A 17,879-nucleotide genomic window follows, 5' to 3' on the forward strand; every position below is an offset into this window, starting at 1 on the left:
TCAAAATCCCGTAATGGCGATTGGTGTTCATCGAAGTGGACTTCACATTTAGCGATAAAAACCTGAACCAAGATACATTTAGTCAAGTGTTTCGTAATAGATTTAGATCTAGATCTATATTCTAGGTTTTAGACTAGATCTAAGTGAATTTATTTCCGATTATGTAGATAGCCAATAAGATGAGCCGATTTTAGATGGACTGCCGTTTGCTATTCTTGATGGCTCCATGTTCATACACTGCCCGCTGCCTTAACCTGTCGTCCTAAGGGAGGCTTGGGCAAGGCTGCTTCAACTCTAAAGGACATTCGAAACATGTAAAACAAGCAATCGAATTCAAAATGGTTTGACTTGTGCGGGAGAAGCGCAAAGAACTTTATTTTTTAAATTTATTTTACAACTCATTTTTTTTTATTAACTGATCTCGCTTGAAGTAATCGCTAAGACCTAAAGATCAATCCCTATCTCTAGAAACTAATTACTGTTCCCACACTCGCTAGTATTTTCTTGGATTTTTTAAAGATTCAAGATCTAGAAATAGGCATAGGTCTAAGCCTACATGTTATTTTTTTCGTTTTGGAGGCCACTAGTAAATGATTGTGAAACACTACGTGAATAAATTTGAAATATATATATATATATAGGCCTACGCATAATACATTAACTCGGTACACACAAAGAAAAAAAAACTGAGCGGGGTTCCTTATAGGTTACCTAGAGCTAAGGCATTTCGTTGCTAAAGAAAAATTCCAGGATTCATGGATTGCACGTGCAATTTGTCTCGATGATTGTGTATTAATTTAAACAAGGAATTGTTACATTAATTACGAGAAAGCCGTGTTTTTTTTTTGGTCAGATTTTTTGTAATCTTATGGGCGCTGCACACAGATTATTGTTTCATTCTTCTTGGTGCTCATTTTTAATCCCGAGAAAGAAAGGTTTTGGAAAGGTTCTAAATTTGCTACGTAAGAAACACCCCACTTAAATATATAAGTAATACAAAGGAAAGCATGGGTCACAAGGCCAAGGAAATGTTTTCGTCAAACTTTGAGAACTACAAAGAACTCGTGAAGGATGTGCGTCAAAGAAATGATTTATGTATCACGATGTGTGTGTGTGCAAGCAGGCTAGTTTCTGTGTACTTCTCTTTACTAGTTGTTCGCATACAATTGAAGCTTTGTACAAAAAAAAGTTGCCAAAGTTTTTATAAATATATAATTATATAAAGTGAGATTTGTATGTGTACAATCAATGCACATGGATATTACATTGTCTAACGCATGTTATGAAGTGTGGACATATTGCTGTCTGAATAAAAGCGTGTGTACAAAGCAAAGTGATTCTTGGAGATATATTAATGATAAAGACAAACATGATTACGATGTTGTTATTATTATCTGCGTTGAAATTAACTGAATGTGGACCAACTGTCTACACAGATGGGACAACAGCAGTGGTTTGGAATTTTGTTGGTGTTAGCAATTCGTCTTGCTCAGTGTATGATATACGGTAGGATGGAAATAGAAAAATTTACCTATTCAGTTATTCTTGGCATTGGACAACGTAAAATATGTGATATGTGTGCAAAAGAGCTTGATTGAATGATATACATCATACATGTAATAGTAGGCAAACTCCGTTTGGGCTTGAGAGGCTTAAATCCTCTATTGCAAAAGCCCTGGACAAAAACACTGCTGTTTTGCATAATGCATACATGTCACCATACAGGTCGAGAATTTGTGGTTTCCCAGACCTGTCGAGACGGAGATCAGCAAGTCTGGGGCAGTCAAAAAGAATATGAGACACGGTTTCCTCTTCTTTCCCGCAGCTGGGTACCGTGAGTTAAAGTTGGACCATAGCTAAGATTGAATAAGCAGTGTTTAGTGTCCACCCAACACTAATGGATACTTGAGATTAGTCGTGGAAAGAAAAAGTTGTTATTCGATGTGCTGGCCACATGACACCCTCGTTAGGCTAATTGTCGGCCATAGAAACAGATGATCTTTACATCATATGCCCTATAGATCGTAAGGTCTGCTAGGGGTACTTAACTTAAGATTGTTATTTATTATCATCAGTATTCAAGAGGCCATTAGCCTTTTTGACACTTGACAAAGGGAAGGAACTCTTCCAAAATGGATGGTCACTCTACAGTACAATTTTCCGTAGGTTAACCGTAGATTAGGTCAGTGTTTCCCAAACTGTGTTCCCCGGTACCGTAGTGTTCCGCGAGGCATGAATAGATGTTTCAAAGTCCACGAACTACTGGTGTAATTAACTAGTATGCCACCAGGTGAATCAATTTTTCTTTAAAAAAAATAGCAAAGTGCTCCTCTAAATACTCAGACTGTTCGAAGTGTTCCGTTAAGAAAAAGGTTTGGGAAACAGTGGATTAGATGGTCATTCAATCACATGTTAGGCTAGGGTCAAACTGAACCTTATCTTCACACCAATCAGTCCATTGAATACTTATGATTATTATGTAATACAGTGTGGTACTAATAACAACGTCAGTCGACCAAACAATATGGAGTGATGATAGCTTTTGGTATTGGTTAGGGTTTGCTTGCACTCTTGAATTGCAGAAACCCATTCTGGTGACATCTTAAGTATTCTAAAGCTCATTATTCGTGCTGAAAATAAAATATTGAACCCTAACCCTTTACCTGCATTACTAACCAAAACAGACATTTCGAGGCCGCATTTGATTTTGTGGGAAACACATACTCTCTTTGAACATTTTTTGGGGGAGATTTAAGTATGTTTACTATTAGACAAGAGATTTTTAAATTATAGTTTAAATTTGTAAATAAAATAGTATCAGAAAAAAAAAGAATACTTTATTTCCAGTAAAAACAAATCATTTATTTATAGTCTTTATAGACCTAGCATCTGCTTTGATAAAGTCCTCACGAAAGCTTTGATTAAGCATTAGAGTTTGTTTTTTAACTTTATTTAAGCTAGTACACATTTTACAAAGACAATATAGTTTTTTTTTTTTTGTCTTCAGAAAAGACTTCAAGTCAACATTTTGGAAAGAAAACTTTGACAACTTCTACATGCTGGACACTTTGTCGTTGTCAGAGATGGCCAACAGTTGCCAGTTAAACAGCATAGAATCAAATACACACAAACACTTATTACGAAGACGAAGCATCTTCAATATTCTTGAAGGAATATATCCAGGTTAGATTTCTCTTGCACAACTAGGCCTACTAAATCTAATCTGTTTTGTTTTCTATTCAATGCCGAAGAAACACACATTATGACCAATAGCTAGCAGCGCTTTAAAATAGACACATCAGTATTGGAGGCAAAAAGCTGGCAAGTGTCAGTACTTTCTAACACCTTGGAGCTATCGTCTCAGACGTAGTAACCAAACCAAAACTACTGTTCAGAATTGCACAGTCAACAGCAGCAGTTGCAAACCTCAAAACAATCTGGTAAGACAAAGGCATAGCCTTCAACTCTAGAATCAGTCTGATGAGCTCCTTGGTCATGGCCAAACTCTCGTATGTTTGCGAATTTTGGACGCTAACTGCAGAACTAGAGATGAGCATCCTAACAATGGAATTGAGAAGCTATAAAAGGATTCTAGGTATTATATACTAAGAACGCATCACAAATGACTAGATTCGGATCAGGATCACAATGGCCAATGGGACAGTGTTAAAAGTTGAAGACCCCATATAGTTTACTATATTTTTTTAACATAGAACTTTAATTTAAAAAAAAAAACAACTTATTATGAGTTTCTTTTAACAATACACCAGCAGAACGAAATTTTAATATTTCTATTTCTTTAACCCCAACCTGCGTTCTTTTCTTTCAATGTAAGTATATAATAAATGACATGATGATTACATTGAGATCCAGTGTGTGTTGTTTCCAGGTACCAAGTGGTGCGGGGATGGTTCTTTAGCAGTTAACTATACTGACCTGGGCTTCTACAATGATACCGACATCTGCTGTAGGGAACACGACCACTGTGACGAGTTTATCCTGCCCGGGAAGTCAAAGTATGGAATACTCAACGATCAGCAGTACACGATGTGAGTAATACTGCTATAAGTTTAGATATATATCCTGGTCAAAACCGGGTTCTTTTGCTAGTTTTAAACAGTGAAATGTTTAAACGCAGAGAAAAGAATTATTCCACGGTTCTCTAACTGTAGGGGACTCGAAAACGGTCTCTTTTATTTTCAAGGGCCTAACAAATCTGTTGTATTTGCATTGTAGTTATAAATGCATTTCGATTAGGCCTATTAATCAATATTATTGCCATTATTTAATAAATGTTATTATTCAATTAAATGACCTCGTCCAAATTTCTAAGACTAAGTTGAATCTTTGATATTATTTTCGTGAGAGGCGTCAGTAAAAAAAATCAATTCTAAACAATACGATTTGTTGCTTTTTTTTCCCCAGTTAATACATTATATTACAACTAGTCGACCGGCGGCGTAGCATACGCCGCTATTTTGCAGGGCCGGCCTTAGGCCACTGCAACCTATGCGACCGCAGTGGGCCCTGCATTTTCATAGGACCCGCACTTTCATAGAACCCGCGCTAATTCAAGGTGTATAAATTATTAAATGAAATCATTTTATAACTTAAAACACATTTCCCGCGCCCTCCTGTCGATTTACCAAGAGCTCCTGGAAATCTCACGAAATTGCGGCGCGAGAAGCTTCTTTCACCAGATTACAAAATTACGGCTAATGTATAATGCCGTTTTTTATTTATCGCGCGTAGGATTGGCGTTTTCCATATTGCATGACATCTCAAAATGATAATTTTTGTCTATATATTTTCGTATATTTTAAGGACTTTTTCGTATATTTTAAAATTTCGGGAGATTTCCAGGAGCTCCTGGTAAATCAACCGGAGGGCGCGGGAAATGGTTCAATTTAATAATTTATACACCTTGAATTAGTGCGTGTCCTATGAAAGCGCGGAACCCTCTGCGGTCGCATAGGTTGCAGTGGCCTAAGGGCGGCCCTGCAAAATAGTGGCGTATGCTACGCCGCCGGTCGACTAGTTTTTTTTCTATTTTGCTTATATTTTTCTCTTTAACGTTGGTATTTATCTACTAAACAAAAATATATTGAAAAGAATCAGATTACAAGAAAATGATAATTTGTACCTAAGTATCACAAAAATATTTTTATGAGCTAGAAGTAATATATTACTTTAATGAGCAGCTGTAGCTGTGACTGTGATAAACGGCTTCGCAGCTGCCTTCAGAACGTCGGGACATTCACGTCAAGAGCTGTTGGTGTATTGTTCTTTAATGTGGTAGGAACTCGGTGCATGGCCATACAGGAAAACACATTAGCAGGTTTCTCATTGGGCAGGTAGGTAGGCCTACAATTAGTTTCATACCATACGCCTTTTTTTTTTTTTTTACAAGGCTTATATCAACTCACTCTGTCTGGTTAAAAGTTTGTACACGTCATTTCTCCCATAACCTGAGATGAAATTTTGCACAAAATTATTTCTTGTTCCTGACAAAACTAGAATCAATAAGAAATCAATAAAATCAACCAATCCATTAAAAAACTCAGTCAATGAATTAACTAGAGGTAATCAATTACTCTGTTTGGTATCAAACAAGGGAAAGAAATTGTACTTGAATGATTTGGGAATCGTACAAGTTGAATTAGTCTCATTAATACTTTGTAGAAAGAAATAGGACGCCGCTTTAAAGTTTGAAACTAACAATTGGTAACTATAAAACTTTCGATTCTCATATATAAGTGCTTCGCAGGCACAGTGGTTAGTAGCCATTTAGGTAAAGCGTTTACCAAATCAGAAAGTCGTGGCGACGCAATTTTGGAGACAGATGTTTCGCGGCTAAATATTGTAGACAATTGTAGAATAATTGATTTAAATACGTCTTTTAAAAGATGAATAAATTTTTAAATTGTGCTCCAATCTACGTTACAGGAGCAAAAATACACCTCACTGACTGGTATATGTATCAAGAGATCTCTTAAACTAGCAAACGATTCGCATGACATTTTTACCTTTTGGGGTACTTGCTAAGACGCGGCTTAGACATATTTGCAGCTCCCAATTTGACGAAAACACGCAAGCTTTCTATTAAACCTTCGTGTTTTATTTTCGATATTTGCCGCAGTGCTTTTTAAAGCATAACTACAAATGACACAAAATTAACACTTCTAAAATTTTAAAGCAAGTTTTCTTTCTTTTTCCCTAATTCAATTTTAAATTTTAATTTGTCATTACGTCAAATTGCATTTCCATTTCCTTCCTCTTCGATGTAAAAAAAAAAAAACGACATTAATTCTATATTTAATAGTTCGATATTAAATTGAGAAGGCGAAAAAAATTGTATTTAGAACTAGCGTTTTTGTAGTGCACGGATTGGTGCATGTGTGTGTGTTTATGGGGGGGGGGGGTCGGATAAGTAAAAGCGATAGAAGAATTCATGGGCCAAAAGCATGTGCGAGTGTGTGTGTGTGTTCGGGACGGGGCGTTATCAAGCTGGTCGTTTCAATTTAAAGCAAAAGTCTATTTAAGAGAAGATTACGATATGCAAGGTGAAAAAAATAATAAAAAGGGGGCTCCAGAGAGAGAGAGAAAATAGAAGGAGAGAGAGAGAGAGAATGAAAGAGAAAGAGAGCGTGCCACTTTGTTGTAACAGATACAATAATTCACGGGATAAAAAGTATCGTTAAAATGCGGCACGTTTTTCGGTAGTTCTAAAAAAAAACAGGGGGGAGGGAAAGTTTGGGTCTATATCAGCCAGGGGCGGACTGGCTATATGGGCATTCGGGCAAATGCCCGGTGGGCCGGTACCCAAAGTGGGCCGGGAAGGCCACCGAAACGGCCGCATGGATGTCATTATCACACGTATTGAATTGTTAAAAGTTTTATAGTATTCTCTTATAACATTGACCATCTGAGCGTCGTGTTGAGAATAAAACCTTTTACAGACTGTACAGTGTAATACTTATTTAATCGAACACATTTTCCGAATTAATGTAATGGCCTATATCCGTAAACAAGAGGCGCGGTGGCTGAGTGGAAAAGCTTGGCTTACGAACCGAGGGGTCCCCGGAGAAGATCCACCCAGCTATAATGGGTACCCTGACATTAGTTGGGGAAAAGTGAAGGTGGTTGGTTGTTGTGCTGGCCACAAGACACCGGCTTGTAAACCGTGAGCCACAAAAGCAAATAACATCTACAGAAACAGATGATCTGTACAATTTCTGCCCCATAGATCGCAAGGTCTGAAATGGATAATTTATCAAACTTAACATTATGATTTTGAGTAGAGGTAGAATTGGATGATATACAAATTATGGTCCGAATGGTATAGAAATGCCCGGGCCGATTTTGTCACCCAGTCCGCCCCTGATATAAGCAATATATATATAGCATGGGAACAATTTGACGAGCGTAACCGGTGTGAAATGCTTTTTTTTTTTTTTTAATCAAGTGATTTTTTTTTAATGTTCACGTCTGTTTCTTTTTAATAAAAAAATGTTGATTACAAAATGTTTTGTGTTTACTAAAACATCGACAGAATTTCTGGCGCCAAAGCGGTCATTGCCGAATATCGCGTACTGGCGGCTACATAGGCATGCTTATGAAGTCTTAAATGAGCATATAAACATTTGTTAGGACAGAGCGCACCAAGCCTTTTAAACACTCACAAAATGTCGCAAATATTCATAAGAAAAGTTAGAACTTTTCTTATTGTTGAGGGAGATATGTGGGGTTTTGTCTTCTCCCCCCCCCCCCCCCCCACTTTTTTAAAAAGTTTTATTATTGTAATCAAGTAAACTAAACACTTGTACATTGCGCTGTGTAAATATATAGATTCTATTTTTTATACTTAAGTCATTATAAATTTCTCTTTATTTTTGCGTGCCTTAAAATGTAACAGCAAAGTGTCACTTTAGAAGAAATGAATCATACACAATGAACACCATTTTAATTCTCTAATAACATGTGTCTTTGCAGAACTGCATACCTTGTATCACCTAAACCGTTTAATGAAGGGAGACCGGCGCACAGCTTCAGCGAGGTTTTGGCGGGAAACGTTTCTGTAACAGGCTGGCTGGGGTCACTCTTGGGATGAAAATAAACATATTCATGTCAGCAAAGAATTGCTGTGTTTATCAACATTTGTATATCTTATTTTCATTATTCTGATTGGATCATAATCAAAGTATCAGAAATCTTTAACATTAAATGTTTTTTTTAGTGATTTGTCTAGCCTGTTTTGTTTTATTAAGTTTCAGACGCTCTTTCATATATAAAGACTAATACGCCGTAGTCCAAACTTCCTACAAGGCAGAATATCCATATGAACCACAATCCAAGAAAAACAAATATTCACAAAGTGTTGACTGTATAATGAAATGAAAGCGCAATGTTAGTCACCTGAATCGCCTATTACAAACAAACGAAAGGATACTTTCTTAAGAAAGGATCTGTTGTTTTTTTTTTCATTCGAGTTTTGTAACAATGGTCGTACGTCAAATATCCAAAAGTAGGCCTACATATAAAATTAACTTCGCATTGGTTGTAAGGTCTGGCAGATGTGCACAGTGCACAGAGTTGTGTGCATTTGGATCAAGCTGTTGTTTGTGTTCTAATAAAGCTATTAATGTGGGATAGACTAATTAGATCTTTTGGCCTATATTGTGTGCATTTTATAAAGCTATTAATGTCGGACGTTGATAGACTAATTTGATCACTATTGCAGTAATTAACCAAATAAAAACAAACCTTTTCTTACTTTCCCATTGTGAATAAATACACACCAAACCATACTCAAATACATACACATACATGTTTTAAAAAATAATAAGAGCCGTAGTTCATGTGTAGTAAAAGTTACACTTTGATTGCTTTGATTGATTGTACACATAATACCTGTGATGTCCGTTCAGAAGTCTCGGGACGCACGTTGGACTAGTATTAATATGATCTTGACTTTCGAACTTGGACTAGCAAGCTTTAATTTATTAAATGCCGTCCAGGGGCGGACTGGCTTTATGGGATTTCGGGTAAATACACGATGGACCGGCATCCAATGGGCCGGTGGGGCTGTCGCCTAATGTTTGCTTTGAGCCTATTAAGGATTGTATATTTTCTTGTAAAAGGGTCCCAGTGTATGTTGTCATTGACTCACCTAACCATTTGTTACAGATCTATGCCTTAAGTAGATTTTACAGTGCAATACTAGCCTTATGCATTGTTCTTAATGATGGATTAGCCTACCTAAAATATACTATATTACGAAGGCGAAGAGCTTATAGTAGGCTATTATTAATGAATTCAATTATAAAATTTTTAGCCTTTGATGTGTGCGATAAAGTTTTGTATGCATTATCAAATTAAAAATTTTGCACGTGTGGACAGGTGCAAATGGATTATCATCATTATTATGCACACAATTTGTTGCCTGGATTGCATTTTAATGCCAGGGCCGATTTTGACACCCAGTCAGCCCCTGCTGCCGCCCTAGAGGAAGTCTGGGATATGACGTAATGATTATTTCTGACTGAATTCTGAAACTTTGGTCTACCAGACCGTCTTAAGGTTGTATTAAAAAATCTTCTGGTTTTAATCAACAGTGTTTCATCATTAGCCTACTTCGTTGTTCGCTAGTCTAGAACTCTCCGTTTCATGTGATTTCAAAGTAAAATATTAATCGAAATCGGCCTATTAATCGCAGTATTTTTCGCAGGTTGAAACTTCTATGTAAGTGTAAAAAAAATATAATATATATAATATATAAAAAAACGCACCCCCAACAACTCTCAACTATCTTCAGTCAAACAAAAGTTACTTGCTACACCTAGTCCTAGTTCAATGAGTTTAGCAGAAATAAAAGAAGTTCTTCCCTTGTTGAACTTCCAACATTGCTTGATAAAATGGTTGAAACAAAATTATTTTAAATAGATCTAGATCTCAGTTATTATCTTATGAAATACAGACGTTACTTCAAAAAAGATGATTACCTCCTACGCGTATTTATGGATATAAAGACTGGCTTACTTTAATATGAACCTCCAACTACTTTAATCATTTTGGCTCATTGACAGTGATGTAGCTGCAATATAGAACAAAGACATTCCAGCAGTATTTACAAACGTTTGATAATAATTCTCAAACTTAACAATTTTAGAAGGTCGGTGTGGTCATAAAACTTCTGAAAGAGGTTGATCATTTAGTACATATTATAGTTTCTCAACCTACTGAAGGTAAGAAGTAGACCACCCAAAGTGATGAACCTTGACTATGGCCCAAAAGTGAGTATTAGATTTCGTGTCTTAAAAGAAAAAGTATAGAACCGCTGATTTATTGTGACCTATAAATGTCTATCTTCAACATGAGCAAATATTCGATATTAAAATCTATTCATCAAAATATTACGTCTACAGTATAGGCTATAGACCTTTCTAGGCTTAGTGGATTTTATTATTACCAAAAATTGATTGTTACGTTTTCTATATCATGTGTTTGTGTGTATTTGTTATGAGAATATGATACAAGTTTTAAGTTTTACGATTGTGTTATAGGCTATTGTTTGTTCTTACATAATTAGAGTTTAAACTAGAAGTTACTGCTTTAAAATAATAGTGTTTAAAAATGACTGGACAAATGATGGTTCTAGTGCTGTCAACTCTAAGTTACAGCCAGTTGATGAAAGTTTTTTGTGAAGAAAATATTGATCCAGCTATGCAGGATTTATACGCGATCATCCAATCAAATTTATCTAGCAACAACTTGGTTGTATATTCAGACGGTCAGTTAGCGGTGATCTGGCCAGCAAGGGAAAAAGATCTGCACACAAAAAAATGTATCGTATTTAATCTCAGGTACAGTTTAGACATTTTGAAAACAAAATTGAAAAAGGTGTGATTTAGAGTGTATTTGTTGTTGTTTTAGAACTTTTTAGTTATTTTTTTTTTTCTAATTTCTTTAAATCTCGGGGAAGACGGGAATTTATCATTTCTGGATTTTTTGGACGCTCCTCAGTCCACCGAACTCTGATTGTTTGGGAAAAGTAAAGGCGGTATCGTTAACCTCGGCCATAGAAACATAGATTGCAATGCCTGAAAGGGTATTTGTTATAGGCTATTATATACTACATATCACTTTGTCAGCAAACAAGATTAACTTAAAATAATAGAAAATTTTAGTAATTTATTGTGAAAAAAGGGGCAGGTAGAGCGAAATTTTATTAATGGAAATATGATAGTTTGAAAAAAGTTTATGGAGAAAACATGACTAGGGCTTTGAGATTTCCTTTAATCTTCCCTTGAGTCCTTGTAATCACAACAAACTTCCAATAAGGATCAACAAAGCAGTCGAAGTCTTAGTCTTACATTGATTCGCCACAGAGTAGAGATCAACTTTTACCTTTTTTATTTTTATTATAAAACCTACGTTGACTTGTGGGCTTTGGTATTTTGTTTTCACTTCAAACGTATATGTACAGGAAAAGTGGCGCTATGGACGTACTTCGGGATTTCGGAATACGACTTGAAATCAAAATAACAACTTTCAAAGTGATTCGGAAGATAAATGCATGCATACGTGACAACATGCAGCAGTTCAAAAAGACAGACATTGACAAAGCCTACTGGACACACTCCCTTTATAAGCGGGGATTCTTGGACAATTTCTTGTGGATTTTACCAGGTGCGTAACAATTTTTCTATAATCAACATTTTTCTTTTATTCAGATAAATTCAATATAACTTTTAAGTTCAGTCCCTTTAGCAAGTAGGCCTACTACACCAGAGACACACGGGCAGCCCATAAGTTTATGTTAAGGCCAGACATAATTTAATTTTACAATTAGTATCTTTTGTTTTCACAATTCAACGAAATCATTTAATTAGTCTACCTCTACATCTTTAAAAAAATCACTTGAGGTATTTATTAGATAGTGCTATGGTATCTATAAGATAGTGCTATGGTATCTATAAGATAGTGTTATGGTATCTATAAGATAGTCTATTATATCCTTATAAACCGCATGTACGTCCCCCAAAAAAAGACGACAATGAAATCCTACTCGTATCCATGTGTCCTACATGTTAATTAGGTAGTTAAGTCACTGGATTTTCTGGCAGATTCAGGCAACCCGGTTCATGCTTTAATGGCACTATGAAAAAAAGACCTGCATGAAATTGTCCTAGCATATGGAATCAGAAATGTGACCGTATCTTTGAGTCTTTTTTATTTTATTTTATAGTGTTATATTTATGTATGTGTAAGCTATGGTTCAGAGCTTTATGTGTTATTGCTACTTTACATATTAGTCTTCTGTCCTGAAGTGTCTCTAAGTTTAGTGATTATACTAAAAATGTTTCTCTAGTCAAATGTGAGTATTTATGATATGCGTCAATATGAATAGGCCTACTATTATGTAATGCGAGTGTAATCGAAATTTACACCTGCTAAAGTTAAAAAAAAAAATAGTCAAAACAAAAGTGTGTGTGTGGAGAGGGGGGGTATTCATTTCTATTAGCCACTTTTTTAATGGACTTCAGCAACTTTCTGGTCATCTAGGTACCAAATGGTGTGGAAAAGGAGATACAGCTAAACACCCGTTAGATTTGGGGCTGTGGTCTGACACGGACGCCTGCTGTAGGGAACACGATGGCTGCGAGTACACCATTATGTCCGGGGTGACAAAATATAACTTGTACAACTCTAACAGCTACACCATGTAAGTTCTTATAAATAGTTGGTTAGTTTATTGAAGAAACTAACAAGCAAAACATTTTTAAAAAACACTTAAAAAAAAACACTTATATTTAGTGTAATTGTATCAATTAGTTTGGATCAGTTTAGTAATTATATGTGTAATCGACCTTGACGTAATAAGTCCGTGCGATTAGCACTCTTTTTACCAATTGTTTTTGTTAAGCTTTTAGCTTTCTCAATGTGCTATGATCTTATCGCTTGTCTGGACTAGTTGTGAAAGGGGATGAGAAGAAGGGGGTATCTTTGTGAATGTTTACATGATCGTTTTTTTTAATGCAAAAAAAATGTTCATTTAGGGCTCAAGTGTCCTCAAGGGGAATAATTAAACTTATACCACCAAATCTGGCAAGGACGATTTCTTTCCCTTGTTCAAGATACCAAACAAATAAATTTTTAAAATTGTTTCTTGATGTGAAAGAAATAATTGTGTGAAAATTCTGCTTAATTCGAGATGGAGTTTGGGAGAAACTGCGTGTACAAATTTTTAACCTCTACAGACAGACTGAGCGAGTTGATTTCAGCTTTATAAAAACGAAAATTACTATCAGGACATTAAGTTATTATTTGCAAGCAAGTTAGACCTATTTGCTTTTTTCTAAAGCTCTTTTTTTATTACAATAAGCAACCATTGTAAAGATATTAAGAGACGACTCTTACTAGACTCTTAGGGTAAAAGAGTACGACCTCCGCACCTGATGAGGCCCTGATGGTTACTCTTGCACTGTTGGGAAAAGTCATGAAGAGTGGAGTAGGCAATTATGAATTATAAAAGTACGACCTCCGCACCTGAGGAGGCCCTGATAGTTACTCTTGGACTGTTGAGAAAAGTAATGAAGAGTGGAGTAGGCAATTATGAATTATAAAAGTACGACCTCCGCACCTGAGGAGGCCCTGATGGTTACTCTTGGACTGTTGAGAAAAGTCATGAAGAGTGGAGTAGGCAATTATGAATTAACTCAACGTTTTTCATTAATTGTGTATGTCACACTTCCTACAAAGGAGTAATGGTTGTATTTTAGGTAATTGGACTAGTAACCCTGTGGTAGGAATTATCTTGAGAGTGCGATGAATGATTTTTAGGCGCTCTACTTCATAGACATCGATATTGAAACACAATCTTTAAAAGCTAATATAACTATACGCCATTGACCCGGATGAGGGGATTATCGTGCCCGCGTAAAGTTTTCTTTTCTTATTTAATAGTTGTGTTTGTATGTATAGGAAGTAGTTTGTATTGGGCGAGTGTTGTTGTCAAGAATGTTGTGTGTGCTTACGTCACGCTTAGTTCCTGAATTGTTCTTCTTGTAGCAGAGGGAGCTTTCTAGCTATAGAATCTGGTTACGCTTCAGATTTACTCTTTCCCCCGTTTTAACGGGAGTTAGGCTTGGAGCTATGATTGAGAGTGTAGTTTTGAGCTCGCCCCCCCCCCCCCCGGAGCCTTTACTGATTCGTAATCCCTATTGTAGTATTTGATGCTACAGGGCGTATGGCCGAAATTGAGTGTGCATGCATTAGATGTGTTCAATGCATTATTTTGTTACCCCATGATTTGTGTAAAGGTAATTCGTAATATTATTTATTTTTATTTAGATTCTAGATTTAGTATTTAATATTGCTCTTGTTCAACGATCGGTGACCACTTATTTACTGTTCAGTTTTTATGAACTTGGTGTGCTTTTGTTCTTTTATTACTGCATTAGGCTGTTGAGGTGGGGCACACGGCTAAGTATACCTATCATCCCCTAGTTAGACCCGTAAATACCAGCTTGACAGCGATGACGTTAATCACGTGCATTTTTTTGTTTTTGTTTCATTTGCTAGAATCTATGTCTATGGACCGAAAGTACTGAAATATTACGAATGTCTCTGTAAGGGGAGATCATCAACTAAGATGTCACGGCCACAATGTGAAGGGACGTTACGAGATACCAAGCAAAGCGATGAACAACAGGGACGTATGAAGTGAACGTTACTCCGGGCTCAAGATAAAATGCCCTCCCCCACCTCTATGATTGTACGTCTTCTTCAAAGTATCAGACGACTTTTTTTGTGTCTATCGTCCCTGGGCCCGGGCGCAATGAACCCATTTATGCCATGGTCTGATTCTGGCTATCGACTGTCACAAACCTGCTCCAATGCCGGTGGGATAAGTCAGAAAAACCACGAGGCAGGCTGCCTGATCGTGTGATATACGAGCTGGATTGTCGTTCGGTCGTCTCAATGGTCCCGGGTTCATACCCTGCCCTCTGCCATCCTCTGTCTTTCTGCGGGAGGTTTGGACTAGGAAGTAGGTCATCCGTAACGAGTAAACTGTTTTACAACAAACAATTGGCTAGTGACTGGAAATGAAAATAAACAAACATTACGCACATTAGTTTCTACCCAGGACGGAGACGTTTAGTTTCTGCTCCATCTCTCACTCAAACGGATGAATACTGGCAGTGGCGTCACTAGGATAGGTGTCACCCGGTGCGGACCGCACCACCCGCACTCCCTAGTGACGCCACTGAATACTGGCCTTTCATTTTTGTAGCTATTTCATAATTAAATGCATGCTTTAGGTTAGTTTCGAATTTATGACTTGCCCTTCGCTATCAGCTTGATCATTGAATGTTTCAGCAGCCACTGTACTTGTGACGAAAAATTTGCCACGTGTTTGCGTAAAGTGAACAGCATTATTTCTTATATGGTTGGGAACGTGTTCTTCAATATCATAGGAGTGCGTTGCTTTCAATTGAATGGAAACCAAAGGTAGGGGAAATATTTATTAATTATTAATATATATCTCTATATTTGTATAGTCTTCGTTTGTGTGCTAAAACTTTCCGTAATATATTACGAGAGAAAAAAAAACACTGTAACGCAGTACACGATTTATTGAGGCATAAGTTGTGATAAAAATACATGGAATCTAAATTCGGCTTACAGAAGTTTTGCACTGATTTTAGTACTTCACACAAAGTTAAGGGCTAATAGGCCTACTAGGTCATCGTTTTTTTTTAAGTAGGCCATCTTAAATGTTGATAAGGAATAGGATTTCGCTTTATTAATAAACGCTCGAGCTTGTATAACAGAAGGATGGAGGAAATTACCCATTATTAGGGCCATTATTACTGCACTAGGTTAAAGATGAAATGAAATAAACTTATATTTTTAAAAAATCTAACTCACTATAAAAACACGTCTTTACACTCTGGCATCCTGGGGTCATCTGGCGTACCCAAGACAGCTTGACGACAATGTCGTCTATCTTGCATCATTCACACTGCAAAGCCACCAACCAATCGCTATCTTCTCACCTTCACTATAGAAACCCATCCACCCATCCCAGTAGCGCTACAGCCCATGGAGGGCTCTGGCTTGCTTCAACACCTCCAGTCAGATCTCTCCTAGGCCTTTCGTCTCCATGTCATAACAACCTACCAAAACGTTTAATAGGCCCATGAACTTTACGCATATGCTCCTTGTATACTTCTGATATTTTTATAAAGCTTAGACCAACTCACTCTATCTGTCTGTCTGGTAAAAATTTTGAACAGGTTATTTCTCCAACTTCCCATTCTCGGATCAAATTGAAACCGTACACAATTATTTATTGTACCTAACAAAAACATGAATCAATTTAAAAAATAACTTAGTAGTTAACAAATTAGGCCTACTATTAATTAATTATTTTGTTTGATACAAAAAAACAAACAAAAAAACTAATATGTCAGTATTAAGCTTTAAGATAAGCTTTGTTTTGTTTTTAAAGATATTTTTGTATTTTGCTTGCTAGTTTTTATTTTATTTTACATGTGGTAGCCCTATGTCGAAAACGTCTATAGTAACAGTGTATCTGATTTTAATAGACTCGAGACCATGTTAGGATGAACTATATAACGGCCATGATGACATTGACACAACTATAGAAATGTCAACACTAAGGCAACAAATGTTACGCCTTTTTTTAAAATTCATTCTTATATATTTCTTAAACATAAACCAAAACATTATTTGTTCATTTGTTCTATATTCCCAGTCATGCCTGGACAGTGAAACCTGATCGATATTGAAACCAATTAGGAGCAATATTCAACATTCCCATTGACAAATTGGATTGGGATAACTAATTATATGTGCAGTGGATCTATACTGTATTTCTTACGTGCATTGTAATGAATTTTGTGATTGAAGAGCAGGACCAAAGCGGGTGCTAACAGGATACGTGGCATGAGCAGCTACGATGATAAGTTAACTATCATCCGCAGTGTGATATCTTTTACAAAGCAAAGCTTATATCAACTTACTCTGTGTGTCTCTCTGTCTGGTAAAACGTTTCAACATGTTTTTATTTCTTTCCAAATCTGAGATCAAGATGAAACTTTGCACAATTATTCATTGTACCTGAAAAGAGGTGAATCAATAAAAATTAGTTATTGGCGATTTATTAGGCCTATTTTGTTTGATGTCGAAAGAAAGGGTAATAGATGCTATTGAATCAGAGATGTATGTATGGATTTGATCCCCTTATTACGTTTTGACACATTTTTTCTCTCACTTCCCGTTTTCGGATCAAGTTGAAATTGTACATAATTATCCATAGTCGATGAAATTACACAAATCGATCCAAAAATTAACCAATTAATCAATAAGGCTAACACTAATTAATAATTTTGTTTTATATAGCAGAGGGAAGCTAAACCCTGTCATAAATGGCAGTTATTACCGGTTCTTTCCCTTACATAAGCTTTGTTGTTGTTTTTTTTAAGATTTATTTTTCTATTGCTTGTTTCTTTGTGTCACGGGTTGTTCTGTGAGCCGGGGATTCTTATGTAGATATTAAATATCTTTAGAAATTCAAATAATGATTCAAAATACTAAACTTTAATTCAGGAATCACTCGCAATATAAAAAATGTACAAATAAAACTGTATCGATTGAATATCCACTTCTGAGGTCGTTATCAAATAAATATATTAATTCTATAAACTCTAATCTACGACCTTTCTCTACGAAATTCTGTCTACAACTGACGCGCTAAGCTCCCCGGGCAAAACCACGCCCATACACGTGATCAAAAATGACGTCATAGGACTTCCGTTAGAAGGGGCCGTAGATTTATCTTGAAAGAAATC

General features: G+C 36.3%; 2 protein-coding genes across 5 annotated transcripts; both read left to right on the top strand.

Moving 5' to 3' along the window:
- Nucleotides 1-1,056: 1,056 nt before the first annotated feature.
- Nucleotides 1,057-8,239, top strand: LOC106070285 (phospholipase A2-like). 3 transcript variants are annotated; one of them, XM_056007282.1, is made up of 5 exons: nt 1,057-1,109; nt 3,008-3,183; nt 3,890-4,049; nt 5,202-5,354; nt 7,993-8,239. In XM_056007282.1, exons 1-5 carry the CDS (start codon nt 1,072-1,074, stop codon nt 8,108-8,110), a joined length of 645 nt encoding a protein of 214 aa, XP_055863257.1. In that variant the 5' UTR covers nt 1,057-1,071; the 3' UTR covers nt 8,111-8,239. The 3 variants fall into 3 exon arrangements, with proteins under 3 accessions (XP_055863257.1, XP_013085586.2, XP_055863256.1); XM_013230132.2 differs by lacking the exon at nt 1,057-1,109 and adding an exon at nt 1,117-1,506; XM_056007281.1 differs by lacking the exon at nt 1,057-1,109 and adding an exon at nt 1,117-1,494.
- Nucleotides 8,240-10,590: 2,351 nt separating this feature from the next.
- Nucleotides 10,591-17,128, top strand: LOC106070272 (uncharacterized). Of its 2 annotated transcripts, none has more exons than XM_056005231.1 (5): nt 10,591-10,862; nt 11,486-11,688; nt 12,565-12,724; nt 15,382-15,513; nt 16,784-17,128. In XM_056005231.1, the coding sequence occupies exons 1-5, from the start codon at nt 10,633-10,635 to the stop codon at nt 16,815-16,817; spliced, it is 759 nt and encodes a 252-aa protein (XP_055861206.1). In that variant the 5' UTR covers nt 10,591-10,632; the 3' UTR covers nt 16,818-17,128. The 2 variants fall into 2 exon arrangements, with proteins under 2 accessions (XP_055861206.1, XP_055861207.1); XM_056005232.1 differs by having other exon boundaries at nt 15,385-15,513.
- Nucleotides 17,129-17,879: the final 751 nt, after the last annotated feature.

This window comes from Biomphalaria glabrata, chromosome 12, assembly GCF_947242115.1.
Source record: "Biomphalaria glabrata chromosome 12, xgBioGlab47.1, whole genome shotgun sequence".
Classification (NCBI taxonomy): domain Eukaryota; kingdom Metazoa; phylum Mollusca; class Gastropoda; family Planorbidae; genus Biomphalaria; species Biomphalaria glabrata.